The sequence below is a fragment of the Brachyistius frenatus genome, unplaced genomic scaffold (assembly GCF_029030835.1).
Source record: "Brachyistius frenatus isolate BFR_SWC_R1_liver_20210118 unplaced genomic scaffold, ASM2903083v1 Contig_193, whole genome shotgun sequence".
NCBI lineage: Eukaryota > Metazoa > Chordata > Actinopteri > Embiotocidae > Brachyistius > Brachyistius frenatus.
Window position 1 is genome coordinate 605,585 of NW_027210792.1, and position 24,192 is coordinate 629,776.

Below are 24,192 nucleotides of genomic sequence, written 5' to 3' on the forward strand. Positions count from 1 at the left end.
ACAACAGGGTGACACAGCCTTGTCTTTAAAGGCTTGTGGCTCACTAATCCATAATTCCACCAGTCGGTATGATGCTCTTCAATTTATTTCAGAAATACAGGTCTATGTTCATCAAAACGTGCAAAGCTTTTAAACCTAATTCTAAAAGCAATCTCATTCAAGTTGACCACAAATTATTTGTGAAAATTAAATGATTGGGATGTTTTTCTTGCTCTTTCATTTGACAGCAATAGTCCTCTAGTTAAACACACAGACAGCTAATTAGAGTGTAACATTCATAGAGGGAGCATGTATGAATCTGGAAGCTGAAAGTCAACATCATTAGGGAGATTCTGCAGGATGACCATCATGGGGCTTTGGCGACCCCCAGTGGTCATGTTCAGTAACACGAGACATGATTTTATGTAGAATGTAGATAATTTATTAGAACAATAAGAGAACAATACTGAGAGAGGATGAACTTCGACAGAACTAAGATGTGTATACTTTGTATTTACAATACATTGCACACATTACAAACACATGTGTCTTGACTCACAGTACAACACTGCTACAATGGACCACACAATAATAGAATTACATGGCTGCACTATAAAAACAAAGTATTCATATGAAGCCAACTCACACGAGCATAAATAATTAAAAGGAAGTACCACTATACTGTACAAAATGCTCCTTCATGTATCTGTTCATATAAACTGTGTAGTGTTTCAGACAATAAATAATAACAGAAGCACTGTATTGTGCACTGAAAATGAACAGGGACAAAGATACAAAGCAACAACAGTTTCTGTAGATCTGAGCGCCCCAGCTTTCACCTGCTGCTATAATCAGTGGTCTCCCGTCACTAATATCAACTCACCTGGGTTATACTTTTTGAAAACTGTTGTGCCACATACATTTCACTGCAGCCTGATTTCCATTTTATGTTTAACATAAATATCTAAGCTCATTAACTGATCAAGAATTGATCAAACACACTGCTATATTTTTCACTCTAAAATACTGCACTCCTTTGATGCCTTTCACACTTTTAACTGCAACTACTTTTAATGGTGCACTATATATAAAGTTAGCACGTGCTAATCATTTTCATTTTCAGAATGATTTTCCTCAGAACGTCTTTAAATGTAACACTTAAACCGTTTCACCATCTTCATACTGTAAAGTAATTTTGATATACGTGTTTTCTCTAAAAAAAACAAAACCAAATTGGTATTCTGTATTTACTGCATTATGTACTGCAGTTGCTTTCAAAAAATCCATACACACCTCCAAAATGTTCTTACCCTCATTATTGGTGACACACTGATTGGCTTTTGTGTGTCTACCATTACCTTTGAAACACCTTGGTTGGCTTTGTGCATTGTGTCCCACTTTATATTATGTGTTGCCCGGGTCTCATTATACTGATAAAATACAGGCACCATTTATGATCAATAAATTATGATTTATACATACTGCCATACGGGGGCAGCACCACTCTCCCTGGAGAAGGTTCGGTGTATAGGATGGATGAGTCTAAGAGGAGGAGTCCTCCTCCACAGCGTGCAGAGCGTGTCTCTTCAGCAGTATCTTTAGTCTCTCCACCTCCCGCTCTGCCTCTTTCAGTTTCCTCCGTAGTGTCTCGTTGGCTTTTTGGAGCCTCTGGTTGTCCTGCGAAAGAGACATCAGATTTGTGTATCGTATAGTAGGTGTAGTACATTGGAGCACATTGCAGCAGTAGCCCTGATACTCACTGATCCCAGAGATTCATAGGTGGGTTTGTTGTCCTCCTCAGGCTCTTTAAGCTTTTGCAGAACTGAAGCTCTGTTTTCCCACTTGGCACAGTGTCGCTGTTTCCTCTGGGGCACCGGGCTGGGACACGAGGTGGGGGTTGGTGGTGCCGGGACTAAGAGAGCAGGCTGGAGGCGGTTGGCCTCAGCGGTGCTGGAGGATAGCTGGGGTCCTTCTGTTTGGGTGGAGCTGTGGACTTTCTGAGGCCTCAGATGGGAAGTAACTGGGGAGTCTGGGCTCCAGTCTTTGCTGTCATCTGGCGGGTAGGGGAACGGACATTCTTCTGAACCTGTGGAAAGGGACATTAGCAGTAATTATTTCAACTGGGACAAATGAAAAAAATGCTGATTATTAATCTTGTACTTCCACTTTTTAGCTTTACATCAAGCAATTAATGACCACAAAACAAAATGACTTCGTTCAGTATGTAATATAATACAAGATAAAATAAACTATATGACAAAATAGACCCTGTTTTTAAAGGAGTCTCTTGGTAAGTCACTTCATTTGAAGTGAAAAGGAAAGTCCTGACTTCAGCTCTGAATATAGCCGCTGTCTTGCAGCAGGTGGGCAGCTCAAGTATTACTGTAAGTGAATGAGTTCCTACTGGCAGGTGGAGGGAAATCACCCTGACAGCAGACTCTGCGCTCAACAGCGGTTTTCTGTTAGCTGCAGCAAACTGAAGTGAAATCATGTAAATTCTGACTTTTATTGTTTTCTGTGTATCGTGGCAGGCGGTGATCACAGGAAATAAGACTGCTTCGTTGTTGAACATGTGGTCTAAAAATGATCTGCCACCAGATGGCACGTCACAGGTCTTTAGCATTACTCCCATGTTTTTTTTTTTTTTTTTTTTTATTATTATCTGTATGCTGATGTGACTGTGTGATGAATAGTGCCGAGTGTGTAAGTGAGACTGTTTATGCTGCGAATGAAACCCATCAACTCAACCCACCCTCCGAGGTGCCCATGGCGCCAGGCGTGGAGCTCGGCGTCGGGCTGTCAGTGGCGCTGGTCACTTTGGCGTTCTTCTTGCACTCGAACGCCACCTGGTCCTTGCACAGCTTGTGACAGTTCATCCCGCAGTCTGTGCAGGCCACAAGAGTGTACAACACGTCACAGCAGGAACTCATCTGACTTGACTGACTTCTCTTCACTTCTCTTTGAATGCTATCTGTTCTGCAAAATGCAACTGTCAGACCTTTGCATGCTCACTGTCAAGCAAACAAATAGCACTGATCTTCTGAAGGACGGGGGAGGGGGAAAACTGTGGTTCTGCTTGCAGATGGTTTCTCTTTTTTTTTTTTTTTTTTTTCATGTGCTGCAAGGTTCAGCTAACAGTGTGCAACTCAGAAAACCACACTCCACTTCACCTGCTCCCCACAAGACTGCACCTTTTCTTGTTTCTAGTATGACACTGACTGTCATTTGGCCAAAGATAAGCACACCAAGGTTACACAAGTGAGTGTAATAATTACCCCTGCATCTGTAGCCTTGCTTGATGACACCCCACAGCTGTAAAAGAACACATGGAGAAAAACACTGATTGTCACCTAGTGAAACTAAAATCCTTATCTTTCAATTAAACTGAGTTTGTGTTCGCTTACAAATCCCGAGCAGTTGTCACAGAAGGTGGGTTTCATGTAAGTGGTCTCCTGGAAGTTGTGGACAAAGCCAAGGCCCAGTTTGGAGCAGATGACACTGGCCCGCATGAAATAAGCCGTGATCTGCTCTCTGCTCACGAGGCCTTCCCTGGACGACCACAGCGAATATTAAAGGAAGCAGAGCTGTGATTGATACAGTATTTATGCAAAATATTAATGGATGTTAACGTTGTACTTCATACTGTGGTGATGTATTAGTCGCTGCACCCACTCATCTGCCCCATATTGTGTAAAACACTATCCTGTATACCACGTTGTCATTGTGTAATGTGAAAAGTCATTAATATCGGCGGTGTTGGTTTTCATGTGAATACTCAGTGGCAGCTTTATGGTTGTTCCGCAGCTATTTTATGTTTCCTGTTGCTATGCTTATCACTACAAATACAGCTTTTGCTTCCTCTCCTCTGAAGCCACAAATGAGCTCAGAGTGAGTGCGTGACCCGTCGAATACTCACTTCTCTTTGTCCATGACACAGAAAGAGAAAGGAAAGCTAGCAGCAATTTTCTCAAAGTCCTCTTGAGAAATAAAGCCGTTCTCATCGTGATCGTAGTTCTTAAACACGGACTGTGAAAGACAAGAGGCAAACACCATTGTTGCACGACTATTGGTGAACAATGGCTGCAAGAGCAGGCTGTCAAAATGGCAGCATGCAGAGGAATAGTTGAAATAGAGGATTATGGTTATATAAGAGCGTCACTGAGTACTTATGCGGAGGCTACACTTAAAAAAGGGAAGCACTTACGTCCACCATTCTCTGCACATGTTTGCTGATGGTTCGGGGATCAGGCTTTGGAGCTACTCCTGATGCCCAGTCCACACACACGGGAGGTCTGGAGGGAGTGGCCGGCTGATAGAAAATAGATTGGTCATTAAAGAAACTAGTCTGTGCAGACAGATAAACGCGCCACAGCTATTATATTACAATACATCTCTGCTAAAAAAAAACAAAAAAAACTTCATCATGAGCCTCATGAGCTGGACCAATATTTGGTCTCTCCAATTTTCACCCTTCAGTTTTCATATGGATTAAACAACAGAAATATGACATGCTAATTAGTGAGTTTTAGAGGTGCTACTAGGTGTTTTTCTTTTACTTTTAGGCAGAGCCAAGCTCGCTGTTTCCCCCTGTTTGCAGTCTTTGTGCTAAGCTAAGATAACCAGCTTCTGGCTGTGGCTCCATATTTATCATCCAGACATGAAGGTGGCCTCGCTTCAACCTAGCTCGGGGCGGGAGAAACAGCCAATAAGTGTAATTCCCACTAGGTTGACCTTTTCTTTTAAGAATTACTCCAAGTTCATTTGAATAATTTTGACTTCACACTAATTGTCAGACTAGCTGCTCTCCCATTTTCAGTCTTTATGTGAATCACATCATGTTCAGCATAGATGTGAGTGTGGGGTATCAATATTCTCATCTAGGCCAAAATGCAAATAAGCCTGTTTCTCCAAATGATGAGCTGTCCGTTGAAGTATTATTCAGCTTTCACTTACACATTTTGTACCTTTTACATAGAGAGTTTAGGCCAAGCTAAAAGGCTGCTGACTGAAGCTTCATATTTAGTTTGAGTAGAGTGAAGAATAACATGAATATGTTCCTGAAGTGAAAGACCATTATTTGAATTCAAAGTGTTAACTTAAAGTATCTCTGTTTCTATCACTTACAGGTGCTTTACAGTTCTTGGGTTCCCGTGTATAAGACAGTTCATAAATCTCATCTTCAGTGTAGTAAAGGTCCAAGGACAGCTGTAGGGAAAGAGAGAACTCATATCAGCACATGTCGGTAAACAGAAAGAGAAAGAGCGCTCTACAGCTCCAGATTTCTCCTTGAAACATGTTTGGATGGGGGCAAATTCAGGTCGCAGTTTAACTATTATGTCTTCATGGGCATTCTGTCATTCAAGTACGATTAAAACACTGCACACAGACAGCACAACAATGCAGCAATCTGAACTCACCCTCATTCACATTCAGTTTGTCACCCACACACTCATAGATCATGCACTCTCATCACACCCACACGAGCACAGACAATCCACATGCTGTAACACGCTCATTTGCATCTGTGTATGTGTTCGATGCAGCTGAGTGAATTACATGAAGCTGAAAAAAAATGTTTCAAACGTATCGATGCACCGAAACGGTTCACTACCGTCAACAGATGGACCAGGTCCTTGTTTGCGTCCAGCCTGGGCGGGATCTGCTGGAGCTGGATCAGCTCGTTGATATGGCTGTAGAGCGCCTGGAGCTTCTGGACGTTCACCTTGTTGTCCTCCACGTAGTCTGACATGGCCTCATTGACCGAAATCAGGTCTTTGAGGTGGACGCCCAGGATGGGGATCTTAAAACCTGTACACTTGTTGTAAGCTTGTCGATAGTTGTCATAGTTTCTGCAGGACGACAGCAGGTCGGTCATCTCGTTCAGCACCTGGGGAGTGAATTGAAGTGATGAGTAATAGGAGGATTTTTTTTTTTTATCCCTGACTCTTGAACTAACGGGATATTACTTGGTTAGTTAACTTTTACCTTGGTGACCTCGTTGGGGATGTGTGACGTGGTGTCTTTCAGTCGGGAAATCGAGCTATGACAAAGCCCTCCCACCACCGCCATTAGTGTGTTATAGTTGTGCATAAGGTGTAGACTCTGGTTTGACACACACAAAATACACAGATATTAGTCCATTCACGCACACGCGTATAAACACACAATTCAACTTGCTCCAGGTAGCCCTGGTTATATAATCCACAACAGGGATGTTACATAAGCCACTTATATTGTTGGCTTTTTCTTACTGCTCTCTGATATCTCACTCTTTTTTGGAAGTGCTTTTGCTTCTCTTTTCAGTCATCTAATTCGTGCTGTCACTGGAGCATTATGGTGTGAAATTCGTTTCCACACCCGTGGATTTTGAGGTTGACAGCAGCGAGCAGCAGCAGACTGGTGCATTAGTGTTGCAGTGCAAAAGGTCCTCCAGAGTACAAGCCTTCCTGACGGCTCCCTGAAACCAGTGTATCTCTTCTCAGCAGGCTGCACGCGGCTTCACATTGGAGTGGTTTTAACAAGCAACGGCTGATCAGTGACTACACTCACAAGTCATTTTTGTCTTTTCCACTCCTGGAAACTCCTCAGTGTTTAAGTGTGTTCCACTTGATGACTCCATTAGCTTGCATTCAGTTAATATTTTTCTATTAGTAAAATCTTTGGATATGCTAAAAGCCTGCTGCAGAGCTCTTGAGAATCATTACAAGCTCTTTGTGAATATGCATTATGCAAATGATAAATTATGTAGCATAGTGTGACAATAGTAACACTGTCATTGGATAGGTAAGGTGTGCAAACACAAGCACGTAGATGCAAAGCAAAGAGGAAATGTGTTGGATGATTTTTTTTTTGATTTTTTTTTTTTTTTTTTTTGCTCTATGATGAACAGAAAGTGTTAGAGTCGTAGTGGGAACTGATGTAACCACTACCTGGGCCACGTGGAGAAACTTGGTGAAAACCTCAGCTCTCAGCTGAGCGGTTGGCCGGCTCAGGACCATCAGCTGAACCCACTGAGAGATACCGTTGCATAGGGCAATGGAACGCTCCATCACTGGGATGTCCTTCATGCAGCAGCTGCGAATGTAATTCTGGTAGTCTACGAACTGGCAGAGAGAGCAGAGAGTGGAGCGTAAACCGCTGCACGGAAACTGCAAGGCATTTCATGTCAGGAGGAAATGCCTAATTTAGTTCACAAGGAAGTCTATCACACGAACAAAACACCAAAGTACCAAAGACAGCCGACATACTCTTGAATGTTCTTTTAAGTTGACATGAGTGTGTATACTCACTGATATTCTGCAAAAGGATTTATACTCCAGGAAGGTGAGATGTTCAGCCAACTCGATGGGCTCTAGGTGATCAAAAAGAAGAGAAACCTTCCTCTTTTTACTGCTGTTGGCTTTGATCTTCTGGCTGGCCTTCCACGACCAGTCGCGTTCGCTACTAGAAGAAACCATGAAACACAACACGACCATCAGAAAAGGTCAAGTGATCACATAACTGTATAGACTGGAAAGTCTGTCCTGACTGCTTTTAATATAGCGAGGCATTCCTGAAAGCCACAGACCAGCATTATTTAAAATTCTAGTCAAGAAGCAAATATTTCCAGGGACCATTCAGAAATATTTATGTTTTCAGAAAATAAGGCACAGTACACGTAGAAATTTCAAGCTGATAGAATAATAATAATTAAGTTGATTAATTAATTAGTCAAAGAAAACCAAGCAACAGCACTTCTACAACAATGTGTTCCCATTTTTAGATATAATGTATTAAATCAGCCATTAAGTTAATTTGTTTAAATAACTATTTTTAAAGTTAATTATTAAATCAACCACTCAGTTTTCATTAAAACTTTGCAGTTTTCTATGAAACTGAAAATCTTAATTATTGGACTCGTGGTCAAGCAAAACAAGGCATTTGGAAAATCGCAATGGACATTTTCTGACATTTAGGGATTAATTATGGGCAGATCAATTGATAATGAAAATTAGAGTTAGCTGCAGCTTCAATCTGAATATTGAATTTAATGCTGTGTAGTCAAGTGTGACAAACAACAACTTTACTGAACCGGAACGAGGTGACACAGAGTAGAACACAGTGTAAGAAAACTCTTCAGCTACTTTAGCAGCGAGGATGTTGTGTTGTTCTCAGCTCAGAGTCCGTTTTCTTCATCGTGACTGATTACAAAACTTTTCATGACGGCAACAAAACAACTGAGGCCTAATGTCTCAGTTGGCCAGCTGGTCAGAGATTAACACTTACATCCACTTGGTCTCTAGGAGAGAGCAAAGGCGCTCCTGTCCCTGCTCTTGGATCAGATCCCGGAAATCATCCAGGCTGTCGGTCAAGCTGTGGTGCAACCGGAACATCATCCAGAATTCCTGGATCCAATGTCTGGAAGTCAGAGACGATATCGATGTTACTGATACACTAAACACAAGTTGAATTAGACCATGAAAATGTGTCTGTGTTCAATCTGACCTGATGAGGTAGCATATCCTCTGGCACTCTGCTGGCTGCTCGCTGTCCATTGCTGTTTTAAATGTGAGGACTTCAGTTAAGGAGCTGATGACGTTGACTAGACACAAATATGAATTAAAATTGTACCGTCTGTAAATGAATGATTCACATCATGAGGGAAAAAGTGTTTCAGGTTGAGCACCACTTTAGTTTACCACGAGCTTCACCATTGTTCGAGACAGGTATAATAATGAACATATGGCCAACTCGACTGCGGAGCTTCTTTCCAACAAACAAGCTCATTAATAAAAACTAAAGCAACTAAGCTAAAAGGCAAACACAAGTGACATTTGGTAATGTGGGAGGAGGCGACTGCATGCAGCAAAACTCCGATAAGCATCACTGAATGAATCATTCTGGCATACAGAGGTAAGTGAATAACAAAATGTACAAAGAAAACACACAATCCGCATCTCCAATCCTGTAGAACAACTGTTAATGTGCACTGCTTGGTGGCAGGACTCTAAAGATGTTTTAATCAGTGTCGTCAGCCCACAAGAATATTATTCAATTCTGGTCTCCATTTTGCACATGTCGCTCACAAAAACACCGCCCTATGAATTTATATACAGTACACACAAAAGCCCTTCCTTATCATACAAAGGAGCTTTTCTAAACAGACTGACAGTATGGCTCTCGATTGGCAGAAATCAGCTTGTAGTGATGCACATAAAAAAAAAAAGAAAAAAAAAAAGGCTAATCGCGTCATGGGAGAAGAAGAGCTGCCCACGCAATCCCAAGGCCAGACTGTGGTGAAGATTGTTAATGGCCCCCGTGTCTGTTCCCTGATCCTAACCCACACACTGAATTTATTTGATGCATCCTTTTGGGTCTTCGGCTCAGAACGAGAGGGTTAAAAATAGCAGAGGGGCCATTCGGCTGTGCGAGCGCTGACGTGGGCTTGTGTGAGCAGGGGCCTCTTTAAGCAGTGGAGGGTCTGTGTTTTATATATAGTTGAGGAGGACTTGTATGTGAAACAGGCAGAGGTAATTAACACCTGAAACCCCAAGGCTGCTCGCCGGGCCAGTGAGCTCCTCTGAGGGGCTTTGTGACGCCATCGCTGTTTCCTGAATGGAAGCCGAGATTGCATTGGGTCACAAGACATCAACAAATAAACAGGAAAAAAGAAGCTTTTTTTTTTTAGGTGTGAAGTAGGGAAAATGAAAAGCACTGAATCAAACGTTTTGAAAGAGACCAAATACAGAACACTAATAGACTCCCTGTTATTGAAAGCGTGAGATTCAGAGCTCAGAGAGAAGCAAAGTTAGACAGTGAAACCTAAAATAGGTAAATGAGATATAAAAAGGTCTACAGAGACTGACAGTAGGAGTAAACACGAGCTGCCACTTGCCTATCACATTTTACACTGACAGCTACAGGCTGCATTGTGAGCCAAGTACGAGCCTGACGGTGCGTTGCTGCTGACAACCAAACGAAGGCAGCACACAGCAGAGAGACAGATCTGATCCAATGCTCCATTTGCTTCTCAAAGTGGGAGCCGATCTGAATCGTATGGCTGTGCTGTGAAAGCAGTTATTGCTTCAAGATGCACTGCTGCAGGATATAGAGAGATGAGTTTGTCCAGCAGGTCACTGGAGGAGATGAGGACACGGTGCATGGTCAGGGTGATGTTCAGCAGGTGACTGCTCCCATGTACACAACCATCCGCATCTGCAAAACAAAATGCACACACTTGAATTCACCCTCATTGTTGAATTACATAACAATGTGTCACCACCCTTAAAATATAACGTGCTCTGGTGACATGAGATGTCCCCTGTCGATGTTTGGTTTGTGGTTTGTTAGGGCTGCTTTAGTGAGCACTGCTAATCGGGGCAGTCTTTAAGGCTGGATGGATGTTCGTGGCATGTTTTATGGAGTTTGAAAAAAGAGCATGAGCTACAGAGCTTTGAGAATTTGCAGGTTAGGTTCGATTATGTGATCAGAAGACAATAATTTAAGTCATGTTTTTAAGCAAAAATGCCCCAAAATTCATTGCAACCAACTGGAAATATTCGCTTTTTTTTTCTTTTCTCTCCACGACTATCAAGCCATTTAAATTAGTGTTTTTAGGCTGAAAGGTACATTTTATAGACAACTGATTTATTAATCAAAACAGTTGGCAGATGAATAAATAATAAAAGTTATCGTTGAAATTAATCTCCAACTTTGTCTTCGTTTCGCCCTGAAAGGACGAAATAATGAACATTTACTATTTTTAGCTGGCCTAAACTGCCATGACGGACAGACCACATTTTGTAAATAAACCATGTCACTGGATAAAGTGTTTAAGTGGGCTCTACATAAATAAAATCATTTTTAACCTTTGATTACAAAGTTGATTTGCTTTTATCAAATGTCGCATTGAGACGAGGATAAATAAAGAGAGATACAGCCGTTGAGTAGTGCCGGATATCTCTCTTTTAACTGGCAACACAACAAAGAATAAACCTCAGGTCTTATCTCCAAAACCGTAAAACAGATATTTCCAGCAATGGAGAACAGACGGTTAGTCGAGTGAAACACCACACAACGCAAGGCTTTTAATCATGCTATGCACAGGGCCTGTTTCTGAAGATTTACCTTTTCCTCTGCTTGTGGGAACCTCTGCAGCTTGCTTGTCTCACTACTTTTTTCATTTCCTTTTTCCTAGAATGCATCTAACTTCCTCTATTTGTGACTGGATCACCTTTTCTTATTTTGGTTGTCCGACTCTAAACTCCGAACTAACATCTGGAGACCCAGAGAAACCTTCTCGTCAATGTCTTCAATACAAACGAGGCTTCATGTGTATGAAACGTTACATCACGTCACAACGACAGATCTAACCTGTAACTGCAGAAAACACATTTTGCTGCACATTTAAACAAAGCACCGCTTATCTTAACTTCAAACCACTGCAAGACGCAGTGAATTAGTAGTCAAGAAAAAGAGGAAGAAAATGTATTTGCGCCTTTGAAAAAGAGGCTGATAGTCTATGGGACATTTTAGGCTTTTTAAATCTTCCTTCCCCCACAATCTGTAGAGAATGAAAACATGCTGAAAACCTGAAGAACAGCAATTCTCAAGCTGAAATTTGTTTCCCTTTACCAGTATCTTGACACCGTCAAGGACATCAGGCATCTGAGGACCCACTTTTAAACCATATCACCTTGGAAATACCTCAGACACCATGGCAACATGTTTTCTAATCTTTGTTATCTGTAAGCAATTTGCCACTCCTGCCGCAGCTGAGTAATCCATCCCTCATATCCTGCATGAGGTGTGTTTGTGTTAGCAACACCCAGAAACTGCCATCTAAACCCAGTGAATGTCAATGACCTCACCAATAAAGTCATTTAGAGAGTAAAAGAGACAAGTGAAACAATCCCTCATTTTCAAAATGACATAAATGATGAGTAGCAGGTAGATTTGGTGCAGTTAAGACATGTATATGAAGATATATACAGTCCTTTTTTATATATATTAAAACATAGTTATAAGCTTGTATATTTATGAATTTATACTCATGTTGTAGTTGTGAATCAGCCCCAGTCAGACTTTTGCTACTGTAAATGCACAACAGGAAGTCATGGCTCTCCATCAGGTAAACAATTGCTCCATTCTTCTTTTCACAACTTCCCAACCACTAACCCTCCCTGTGCAGGGTTAATTGCATAAGGAAATCCCCTCCGGACTGTCTGTTAGTGACTGGAAAATTAGGAAAGCTGCCGCCCGCTACACTGGCTGGCGATAAACACTGCCGATGGCACGCAGCGCCTGGCCTGCTTTTAAGGTTATCTTAGACATTCATCTGCTGCTCCAAACCTGCACGTTGCTTTTCCTTGTTTTGACAGAGGCTATCAGATCGAAAGCTCCTTTTGTTTTAGAGGAGTCTAAGTCAGATGCAGGACAATAGCTATCTCTCTGTACTCTGTGTGCAAGATTCTCCATAACAATCAGGACTCACTGCAACTTAATAACACTCTGCATTCATACGTTACAGCAGTGATTCTACAAGTTAGCAAAGGAACAAAGCTGAAACGGGTAAAAGGAGATAGATATAGTAATCGATATATGGTTAAAATATATGGATGAAGTATATAAAATGAATAAAAAGAGTTGAAACTGATAAAGATAAAAAAGTAAAAGTAAAAACCAGTAATGGATGAGTGGGTGAAATGGCTAAAAGTAATGGATACATGCTTTAAACAGTTTAAAGAAGTGGATAGATTTTTTTTTTTGGAACTATATTACAAGTAATGGATGAATAGTTTAAATAGCTGAATGCAATTAATAGATGTTTGAAATCGCTAACTTAAAACAATAGATAGATGGTTAAAATCCTCAGCTTAATGGGCCAGTATGAAGGACTGAGTGGCATCTAGCAGTGATGTTTCAAACTGGAACCAACTGAATGAGTTTGATTTGTCCATTCTGGGCTACTGTAGAAACATGGTGGTGCAACATGGGCTCCGTTGAAGATGAGCTGCTGCCTATGTTTACATTAAGGACTCATTCTAAGGTTACACAAATATAACCCCATTTCCAAAAAAGTTGAGACACATGTAAATGTAAATTAAAAAAAACTAAATGCAATGATTTGTGAATCTCATGAACTCATATTTAATTGCAAATAGACATAGAATTTTCCCAGCCACTCATTCCCAGAGTGAAGAACCTCTCACCATCTTCACTGCTGAGTGACTCTACTTTCTGAAATGCTCTTTTTATACTCAATAATGTAACTGATCTGTTTCCAATTAACCTAATTAGTTGTGAGATGTTCAAACAGGCGTTTTTTTTTAGCCTGTTGTTGCCCCTGTTCCAACCTTTTGAGACATTTTGCTGCCATCAAATTTAAAAAAAGAGCACATATTTTACATAAAGCCATCAAATTTGATTTTTGTAAGTTTATGGGATTTGCAAGTCATTGACATTCTGTTTTTATTTACATTGTACACAGTGTCCCAACTTTTCCGGATACGCGGTTGTACAACCATTTGGGGTTTTCGGTGATTATACACCGATGACAACATACTGATGAATATATTGTTTGATTTCTGCAAATAGATTCCAGAAATCCTACCCACTGTTGTGGTAATGTGGCCAATGACCAAGTGGGTAAACACCTAGGACAGAGGAAGTTCAGAAAATGACATCACTTTTCTATAATGTAACCTTTAAATCGAGGAAAAGACAACAATTATACCATATCACGATATTATGACATCTAAATCTAAGACAATATCTAGGGTCATATCAAGATATGAAAAAATATCGATATATTGCCGAACCCAATTGCAACATTAGCCATTATATTCACTTTTATGTCATTAATATTCAATCAATTAAAAAAGAAGACATTTGGAAAATGCCATGTCGTGTTGATGAAGATGTACTTGAGTAATCTGACACAGCTGTGGCAATACGTCAGACAAAAACCACAACCAAGGCCAAGGACTCTGTCAAACCAACAGAAAACTCTCCGTAAAAATGAAGTTCCAGGACAAAGAAAGCGTTCGAAGTCTACAGATATAGATTTCATTAGGATGATTTAGGATATCTAATAAAAATGTAATTTAAAAACAAATGAAATGCAAATTGTATTTAAATTTAAAAAAACAACAACATGGAAATGCTCTGAAAGCAGGCCAGCCCGGTGCAGTGTGGTCGAGAGAGAGCGACGATGTCAACAGCTATTGATCCACACCTCATAGTGCTCTGCATTTCAAAGGTTGGTCAGGATCTGAGGACGACTGTTCGGGGAGCTGACCTTTCAGCTGCGCCAGGCTTGAAGCTGTCATCAGGTAATCCTTCAAATAGCTCTTACGTGCACTCTCACATTTGAAAAGGTGGCAGGACTCGTGCACCCTAGGGGTTCACCTGTGATGTGAGCCAGGAGAGCCGGACTGTGCTCTATTTCATCAGGAGAATCTGTTCAAGGAAAACCCCCTGTCACAACAGTTTGTGCTCACAGATAGCATCTCGTGCATGTGCGTACAAGTCTCATATTTTGCATAGTGACAGTGATTTTTTTTTTTTTTTTAAGCGTTCAGAGCGCTGCATGGTACTGGACTACTTGGATCCTTCACAGATTCATTTAGTTTCCTTCATGCGTCTGTAATGAGAAGCAGGCTGCCATTAGTGCCCACTACTACCTCGCCACAGATAAATGTAGTTATGGGATGTCATTTTATGTGCAGCCCATTGTAACACTTTTTCCACTGCTGCTGCTGCATTTGCGTATCCAGGCAACGGCAATTTGAAAGCTTTGTCGCTTCACAGATGCAATCACCATAACTCTGAGAGCACTCCAGACAACTTGATGAAGACAATGATCTTTGCTTGATTGATCCAACCACAGCTTACACAATCACTGCTGCGTGTCTTCGTTTTCATTTAAATAAGGTAAAGCCTGAAACATGAGCCATTATAAAATTAGCAATCATCAAACTATTTTCTTCAACATTCACATGAAGCAAAAACAGAAAAACAGACTGGCAAGTATTAATGAGAGGAATTTTAATCTTCAAAGCCGTAAAATCCTTCACGAAACAAAAACAAATGCAGCAGTGGTGCTTTCAAATCCAAAGCTCCCCCTTTTTTTTTTTTTTTAGAGGCCTGCCCAAACCTGTTGAATGTTGCATTAAAATGCCAGAGAATGTGGCAAGAAAACCACAAACTCCTTCTAAGCTACAACAGTGTGTGATCTCACTGAAAAATTAGGTCCAAGGTCTCAAGTTATCGAAGGAATTGTCAAATTCCACAAGCGTGGACCTGTTTGACTTCCCAGCAGCATCTCAACTTGTTGAGCTAAACGCTAGTAATGAGGCCGGTAAGCATGGACTTACCGAAGGACTGCAGACAGGCCTGGATGAGCTCCTCCCAGCTTGCCCCTTTGGTTAGGTGTCCCAGAGACATTATTGATTTACCCGGGACGGTCTGTGCCGGGCTCGGTCTGTGGAACCTGTGAGGGCGGCCTGGAGGAGAAACTCTAGACTTGGAGGTGCATCCTGGAGTCACTTTCCTTGAGAAACACCAACACAAGAAGAGTGAGGGGGAGGAGGGACAGGAGGGCTTGCTCTGATGAAAGTGTGCCTTTCTCTGCTATTTTAGACTTTTTAGACTATTCCAAACATTAAACTATAATTTTAGGAGATCATATTCACACACATGAAAGGCTTTACTAATAGTCACAAAAGATGAAAAGCTGTTGTTTGCACTGAAGGAAGCCCTCATGGGATTTTGCTATTCATTGTTCTCATTTCCTTCCTTTAACTTGGGGAAATACCGGCTGATTTCGGACATCCAGTTTCAACTGCTGACTGACCAGTAAACAAGGAATAATTACTTTTTCGCATATGCAGTTTAGCAGATCTGAAAGTAACAATTCACGCACCTAAATGCGCTTGTGCGTCAATTCAGTTTCGGGAACAGATTTCGACACACCGTTTTATTTCCCATAAAAAATTTAAAAAAAAACCTTGATTTTAATAATAATAATAATACAACTCTGAAATATTGAAGGTAGCTGCTGAATAAACGCGCACACGTTATCGCCCAAACAAATCACACCAGAAACTCCTCAGTGAAACCATTAAACGATTATCTGACTTACCCATCATCTTTTCCCTTTTCGTCCGAGATTATACTTTCGGTTTGGTTCTCTTTTGACTGACACCCCATGGCGAGGTACTGGGCGACGAGCGGCTGAACTAGGCTGTCCATCTGTGTTCTCCTCGATGGGAGCATTTCACCGCTCTGCTCGGCTCGGTGCGCCTCCGCGGTCTCAGCAGCATTGTGCTGACTCGTCAATGAACATTACACAATTAAGATTCTCCCAGCTTGTCTGTGAGTGGGCGGCCGCGCTGCTGTCGGGCTTGTCGCTCACACAGAGTGGGCTCTGCACTTCACTGGTCATTATTACTTGCGTCAAAAGTCGTGTTTTACAGTTTTACAACTTTTAATCAAGGAGCCAGTCGGAGGTCGGTGAAGTGTCTCGCGAGGATGGGATCCAACCATATGAGAATATATTTCACCGTCGCCCCACTCATTTGACACTGTATTAAGGATTCATAATTTGATCATAAATTAGTTTCCACACTTCACCTTCTTTCTGCTGCTCTACATTTTATTCAGCAAAATTCTCAGTTGATTTACACAAAACCTGGTTCCATGTCACCATGGTCTCCTTGGCATAAATCAATTCTGGGAAACCTGTGTGGTGTGACTCCTTTGGTTTCACTCAAACTTTTTGTTTGTTCAGTCTGCAGAACAGGAAAGGGTGGATCTTCCCTTCAGAGATAATATAGGCTGCAGGTCCCCTTACAGCTTGTGTTAGGGATAGAGTTATTGTGCTGTTTCAGTTGCTTTAAGACGTCTGCTTCAGTCCATCACAATCACTATGGTGGAGATTGGAATTAATGTACACATTATGGCAATGGATGACAACACGCTCACTCAATATTTTACTCCTAAAGTGACATGAAAGGACCATAAGCGACTGATTTTGAACTTTTGAGCACCACCATGACTTAAAAACAGAATCGGGTGGGTTTCATCTTTCCTCAAAGGGGAACACTGAAACACACTTCTTAAATCATACTAATGAACTGAAGGCATTTATAAGTGTTTTCACCTCACGTTGAGAGCCTTTATTGGTTTCATTCTCTTAAGAGCCTCAGTGTTTGCCCTCATGTACAGTACGCTGTTACAGACTAGAAATGCAATTAATCACAGCTTTTCTTTGGCAATAAAACACCCAATTTATGCAAATAGGAATTTTGTTCAATTAGCTCTGGAGCTTCGGTTTTGCCCTTTTAGACTTGACTTTAACAGCGCATAAACTCAGGAGGACCGATACACACAATGAGACAAAGAATACAGCATACAATCTATGATAAAAGCTCAGTGCCTCCTGCACCCAAAAATATCCTCTTTGATGAAATGCCTCCATGTGTGCTGTCGACAGATGACCCGAGTTCATGTTTCCAGGCAGAGTGAAATCATGAGATTGTGTATTAGCAGCTGGCTACTTGTGATAAGATAACAAGTCTGAACCCTTCTCTGTTAGTCAGTGGAGCCTTAAGCTTCGTGGCTAAAGGCACATCTAACTCTGATTTCTTTCTGTTAGTTTTTTTGTTTTTGTTTTTTGCTGTCATGATATTGAGCCCAGTAGTACCTAAGGAAGTATACTGCTTAAATAATATTTTTTCAAATGACCACATTTTGTATGAGTGTAAGGCGTGAGAAAAGAAGAATACACTTCAGAACTGTTTACATCAAACGTTAAACACAATGCAAAGAAAGGAAATGTGCAAACAATGATGCTTAAGTAGAAAAACTGTTTTGTTTATGATTAAAATAAGTCAAAATGAGAGACGGTTTCAGCTGATCCAGCAAATGCGTTGAAATTAAATTGACTGTTTAATGCAGTATTACCATTAAGCAACATTTCCCTAATTGGCCCATTACAAGAATGACTGTCAGCGCCATGGAGCAAGGCATTAACAAACTAAATCTCCGAATCCCACCAAGTGTCTTCAGTGTCCTCTCTGAAAATAACAGACGATGGAGGAAAAGAAAGAAAGTTGCAGAGGGGGAAACTGAGAGAGGGAGGAAATTTGGAGAGTGAAAGACATATAGTAGAAAAAGAGACAAGAGGCACATAAGCATTTCTTCCCTTCTCACTATGTGCAGAAATGACCCTCACCTATGTGAAAAAGTGTTGGGCTGCCAGACAGCTCTGTGCACCATAACAGCATGAGGCAGTGAAAACAAATCAGAGCTAATTAGCTTCAGATGATTGTGATCCATTCAAAATATACATATGGTACGGTAGGTAATTACAATCAGTCTAATTCATTAATAATGTGTGGAGAGAACGATGGAAATAACAATGTGATTATAAATCTTCAACACTTCAAAACACCCGCAACTGAATTCTCACATCCAATGGTTTTCTTAGTGTGTTACTCTGGATCTATGATAATTCATTTCATAGAAATGATATTTCATAATGTTTACATTTAAAACATGCATTTTATAGCCTATGCCTACAAAATGCAATGGCACAAAATGAATGGCCCTATGATGTAGAGATGGAAAACCACCAGTCTTTCAAATTCAATTCAAAAGAATCAGAGACCTTGGACTAACAGCAGTTGGCACAATACTTGAGCTGTGATCACCCCCTAGTGGATATAGTGAATTACCTGTTGCTATCCAATAGGAGCACACTGGCAGGTACAATAATGTGTGAATTAGCTGTAAGAATACGTCGATCACTCAGTGGGACAGACATGTATAGTGACCTATACCAATATGTTTAATTTGGGATATAAAAATTCCACTTGCTTTTTCTAACTGACTATCCTGGTTTTAAAAAGATGTGTTTTTAGATTTTGAGTTATAACACAACCATACTGAATGAAGTCTGAAATACTTGTCTGACATCTGGTCCAATTAAAAATCCAATGAATTTTTTTTTTTTTTTCAGATTACTTTTAAATGCCACATTCAAGTGCCGTGTAACCATCTCTATTATTCCACCGGGGAGCGGGGGAAGAAGGGGAGGGGGTTCAAATTTCTCACATAATAGCTTTAAACAAGCAATCACAAATAGACGATAAAATAATATTTACAATGTTATGCCATATTTTTTTGCCTTTGGAAATGAATTGCCACGAGGTTGACACTGCAAGTAACGAGGAGCCCGTGAACGCAACATCAAATTCAACTCAACGTCACGTTGGCGCGCTAACGGCAGCTGGCTCACCTGGCTCACCTGGCTACCAGACACGTTGTCAACCTACTCGACTAAAAGAAAAGCGTCGCTAGCCGGGAAAGTCTAAACTATCAGCTGCACCCGTTTTAAAGTGGTGAAACAACTGTTTAACACGAGTTGAAATGGTTGTGGACGACGTCCAGTTCATGGCCGTCCTCAAAGGAAAACGCATCAAACTGACGCTCAGGTCCTCGTCGTATTTCGGGATCGTTCAACGGATCAACAACAACAAAACTTTGGTTTTGGCAGACGGCGAGTAGTTTTTAATTAAAGAGTATTCGTATTTATTAGTATTATCTGTTCATTTCGTGTTTTTCGACAATACAATTCACAGTAACATATAGTTGACGCATTAGTGGTTATATTGGACAATTACATCAAACCCTTAAAAGCATCAAAACATGAAAAGGACATTTCAAAACAATAAAGAACAAGTGATTAAAACATTTTAAAAAAAATTCGGGGAAAGGCAGCAAACCGAGAAGTCTTCAGTCTTGGTTTAAAGGAGCTGAAGGTCTCAGCAGACCTCCATCAGAAGATACCTGCTCATTCAGTGTCACGTGTTTGTTTGTTTGTTTGTTTGTTTTCCAGTTGTGAGTGGCAGTGATGGCTGCAGGTATCCCGGCACCAAAGTGTTTTTTGGCCATGAGATCCTGAGCGGTGAGTGGGAAAAAAAAAATGATATCAGAACATATTTTTAGACTTTTTGTTTGTCATGTTTTTTTTTATTTTTTTTTTTTTTATAACCTGACACATGTTTGTATAATTCAATCAACAGTGGAATTTTTTGATGAGGCAAACGGTGACAGTCGGTAAGTTAAGCAATGAACAAAGTTTCTTATCGGTGACAGTTAAGTGCTGTTTTCTGAAAATAAACCTGCAGGATGGAATATGTTGCACAGACTCGAAGAACATTTGAATATAGACAAGTTTCAGCCGTACAGGAAGACCATCTCACCTGGTGAGTTTAATCACTGATAGTTTCACACTGATTTCAATGAAACTACATTAAAAGTAAAAGCTACAAATTCATTTTCTTTGAAAGAGAAGTGTTTTTTTTTTTTTTTTTTTTTTGGCAGGTGTCGCTGATGAAGCGGAGTACATCAACTTTGTAGTCATCGATGAGTTTCACGAGAAGTTTGGACCTGCTGTAAATTGATTTAACGTTTGTTTTCTGTCGCGTAATTCGCTCACAGTAGATGAATGTACATTTTCCACTGTGCAAATGAAAGTACTGACTGTCAGCTGTTGTCTTGTAGTTGATGCACATCAAGAAGCAGCATGTGATCGGTGTGGGAGCTGAAGGAGTGGAGGTATATAACAGTGGAAGGCTGTCTTGGCTGCAGGTGAGAGGCCATCTCCTATTTTTGGTGGGTTTTTTTGTCTCCTTCCCTCTTCTTAGTTTCCTATCCTCATCACAGGAATGACAAAAAGAAAATAACTTCAATTTCCTTCGTCTAGATCGCCACTAAAAACAAGGTGTACCTGTTCGATGTCCTGTTACTCGGAGCCCGGGCGTTTAAGAACGGCCTCTCCATGATCCTGGAAAGTAAGCAAATATTGAAGGTGAGCAGTACGAACACATCAGAGGTCCAATCCAGTCACTGAATATTATTCTTCCTGTAACATCTGTATTGATTTGACATTACAGGTCATTCATGACTGCAGAGCCATCACTGGATGTCTGATCGCTCATTTTGGAGTGAAACTAACCAACGTTTTTGACACTCAGGTGCGTCTAGTTTGGCCTACTTTAAAAGTCAGCATCACTTCTCTGTACGTTTAGAAGTGTTTATTTATCTCCTTTTTTTTTTTTTAACATTTTTTTATTTATTTTTATCGCTGTGTTGAAGGTGGCAGATGTCATGTGCTTCCACTCGGAGACGGGAGGGTTTCTTCCCGACAGAGTCAGTACTCTCCACGAGGTGGTGAGCCTCCATCTGAAGGTGTCGTCCTCCCAGCTCTCGTCTCTACAGATGAAGTCGCAGCTCACCAAGGTACAAAAGGCAGTCCCACCCAGGACTGCTCTTACATCTTGTTTAGAAGTGTGCGCTTCAATAAGCAGTGTTTTTTCTGCAGGAGGAAGGGGAGATGTGGTTCAAGAGGCCTTGCCCCCCGCCCCTGCTGAAGGTGACGGCTCTGTCGGTGATCCACCTGCAGCCGCTCAGACTGGTGCTGCTGGACGCTCTCATGACCGACTACGTGATGCTGGTGGATTCCTACATCACCAGCAGCCACTACAAACCAGATGAACTGGAGCATGTGAGCATGGTGAGTGATTCAGAAAAATTCTTCTTTTTTTTTTTTTTTTCTATTTTAATGAAATGAAAGATTAGTGATTATTACAGAAATGTGCACATTTCAAGGATGTAGTCATTAGTTTTAGAAAGCAAATCCAGCACAATTTGTCTTTGGTAGATGAATAAACAGATCATTCCTTGTATTTAAAAGCTTTTTCAATTTTAAAAATGTGTACTTATCACAACTAAACACGTAAAAGCAAAGCAATTCATTTTATTTCTTGCCACTTAAACTGATTTCCTTCTGCCTGGGTAGTTGAGTAGCCTCACAATAATCTTAATTCTCGGTTCAACGCTTCACACTACATGACGACAAAACGGCTAATGGGATGAAAATAAACCTGCAATTAATAAATACTTGAGTTTTCTTATCTGGTGAGACAACATTTTGGAAAGCTGCATTCACGGCTTACAGCCGGCCAAATGTATTTTTGTAAAAGTTTTTCATTTTGTCATTTTATTGACTCGCCAAGATCATGCTGATGGGTTTAAACTGTTTTTGGTGTGCTGCTGTCATGAAGAAAACAAACCTGGTACTCTTTTATTGAAAGGGGGGTGTGACGTCCACAAAATTGATTGTGAGCTCCATATCGTGGTTATGTGGTCATGAGTTTTGGTTTGGTTTGGTATGTTACATGTGTTGTTGCCGATCTCCGGTTTCCAGTCTCGGTGCATTCGAGAGCTGCTCGTCGTGTCTGTTCAGAAAGTTCGGGCAATACTCGGGAGAGGAGATATTATAGCTTGAATACTTTTATTATATGCTGAAATTGGATTTGCCGTTTCCGACCAGAATCTCCTCCTTTCTCTGTCTTCTTAAACGCTTCATCATGTTGGAAGTATTGCTGCTGGGAGAAGCCACACGTGTTGCGGTGCTTTTGACACAGTCAACGTTTTATCACTTTATCCACCTTTTAATTTTTTCCGTCATCGTCATAGGAACCTCTAAACCCGCAGTGCTCTAACTGCATTTTATCTTGAGCGCTTGCCATTTGCGGGACTGAATGACGAGACTGAGTGACAGCTGAGAAGTGCCACTGTTTTTCTATTTCAAATGTACGAACCGTGACCAGAGGCCCAAACGGGACAGGCTTTTTTACTTGGACCGTTTCATCCTCAGTCTTGAGCTTATGTGGTGTTATTAATGCGAAGCATCCAGGTGAGTAGGTTCATCTTCCGTCTGCCTGCCTGCCTGCGTCCACAGGGAAGTGTGTTGGCGTTGCCCAGTGAGCTCAAGCAGCTGGATCAAATGCGTCGTGAGCGACGGGAGTGGGCTGCCGACTACTATCCTGTCACAGAGCAGGGTCTGCTGGCTCGCTTCAACCCGTGGCCTCAGTGTTCGTCCCAGACCTCAGCAGCTGCAGAGGATCATGGGAAGACACTGACAGAGTCGTTTCAACCTGCAACTGTGGAATCACCACAAATAGACCTTTCTGTTAACCAACCAGCCGCGAGCCCTTCGGAGGCCACCGGAGCTTCTTCCGTGGATGTCCACGCTCCTCCCAGCCAGCCAGCCCGGGCTCTCGTCCCAACCGCTGTGTCACACCTGATGAAACAAACACCTGCCAACAGTCCTCCGTCTGCGGGTGAGGACGGAGGACGCTCGGAGGTACTATCAGATGTGATGGGGAGAGGAAGGCCCGTTGGGAAAGAGCCGTTATCTCTCCCGGCTTTACCTTCAATCGGACGAGGCTTCCTTCTCCAGACAGCTCAGAGCCCCACAGAGATCTCCGGGTACATCAAAACCACAGCGACGACGGAGACGACTCCTTCATCTCCCGGCCGCACGCTTACACAAGAATCAACCCCCGAGCCCGGCCGCCGTGATGATAACCTGCCCGAGGACGTTTGTAGTTTGAGAGAAGAACATCTGACACCAACACCCCAGATGCTTTTATCTTCACTGGCCCACTCCTTCAGGTCTTTCCGATGTTAAAGGAAGCATTTAAAAACCTGACAAATGTTTGTTTGGTACTCCTGTGATTTCCCAGAGTGACCAGTAGATGGCAGTAAATATTCTGTTTTTGCGACGTCTTTGCTTGATGTCACTGGGACACAAAATACAAAAAAAAGTTGATTTTGTCCTACAAACAAAACTGGGTGGACCTTTATACTGATTTTTACACCGAATTCAAATTTTTATTTTGCTTTTTAAATGGCAGAGTTTGTATTTCTTAATCATAAATAAGGCCGTTGTAACATGTCCACAAAACTACTTCTAAAATTTTCAAATGTATGATTTCCACTTGTATTTGGCATCAGGACCGTCCGTCAATAACGACACAGGAGCTCCACTAAATGTGGCATCACTTCTTTATGTCCAAGTGAGTTTACTGGCACAAAAAAGTTGTGGCTGATAGAGATTCTGAAAACATGTTTGTACTCGGTGTGCAAAGAAACATATTTTTTGTTAATGTTTGTTAACCTGTGCATCAGATGTTTGTGAAAAGCCATTAATGTTTTTAAAAAACAAACAATTTTGTTGTTTGGTTCAGAAAGTCGAGTTAAATACGCAGTCTTTGTGTTGTTTGTGAAAAAAGGGATTTTAATTTATTCCTTGGTTTTTTTATTGTTTTGTATTTTCCCGCTTAATCCTTCTGACTTTTGTTTTGATTAAGTCGTATT

General features: G+C 41.2%; 2 protein-coding genes across 2 annotated transcripts; one reads left to right on the plus strand and one right to left on the minus strand.

The window, feature by feature from the left end:
- Positions 1-398: 398 nt before the first annotated feature.
- LOC138632741 (RAS guanyl-releasing protein 1-like) lies at positions 399-16,292 on the minus strand. Its single transcript, XM_069718528.1, has 17 exons — positions 16,103-16,292; positions 15,336-15,511; positions 10,066-10,173; positions 8,464-8,524; positions 8,245-8,376; positions 7,269-7,422; positions 6,909-7,082; positions 5,965-6,081; positions 5,591-5,866; positions 5,104-5,184; positions 4,184-4,288; positions 3,896-4,005; positions 3,384-3,528; positions 3,255-3,291; positions 2,732-2,863; positions 1,740-2,065; positions 399-1,656 (listed from the first exon to the last, which is right to left on the minus strand). The coding sequence occupies exons 1-17, from the start codon at positions 16,234-16,236 to the stop codon at positions 1,522-1,524; spliced, it is 2,403 nt and encodes an 800-aa protein (XP_069574629.1). The 5' UTR covers positions 16,237-16,292; the 3' UTR covers positions 399-1,521.
- A 3,100-nt stretch (positions 16,293-19,392) lies between these two features.
- Positions 19,393-23,503, plus strand: exd1 (exonuclease 3'-5' domain containing 1). Its single transcript, XM_069718584.1, has 10 exons — positions 19,393-19,522; positions 19,862-19,930; positions 20,127-20,231; positions 20,350-20,420; positions 20,530-20,616; positions 20,732-20,836; positions 20,922-21,002; positions 21,124-21,267; positions 21,350-21,541; positions 22,772-23,503. Exons 1-10 carry the CDS (start codon positions 19,393-19,395, stop codon positions 23,501-23,503), a joined length of 1,716 nt encoding a protein of 571 aa, XP_069574685.1.
- The last annotated feature ends 689 nt before the right edge of the window (positions 23,504-24,192 follow it).

Excerpts from the sequence above, each read along its gene's own strand:
- LOC138632741 (XM_069718528.1), bottom strand. The coding sequence starts at position 16,236 with ATGCTCCCATCGAGGAGAACACAGATGGACAGCCTAGTTCAGCCGCTC. Across the intron at positions 5,185-5,590 it reads ACCTGGTCCATCTGTTGACG|CTGTCCTTGGACCTTTACTA; the intron begins GTAGTGAACCGT and ends CTTTCCCTACAG. Across the intron at positions 1,657-1,739 it reads CCTATGAATCTCTGGGATCA|GACAACCAGAGGCTCCAAAA; the intron begins GTGAGTATCAGG and ends TCTCTTTCGCAG.
- exd1 (XM_069718584.1), top strand. The coding sequence starts at position 19,393 with ATGGTTGTGGACGACGTCCAGTTCATGGCCGTCCTCAAAGGAAAACGC. Across the intron at positions 20,232-20,349 it reads CAGGAAGACCATCTCACCTG|GTGTCGCTGATGAAGCGGAG; the intron begins GTGAGTTTAATC and ends TTTTTTTGGCAG. Across the intron at positions 20,617-20,731 it reads GAAGGCTGTCTTGGCTGCAG|ATCGCCACTAAAAACAAGGT; the intron begins GTGAGAGGCCAT and ends TCCTTCGTCTAG.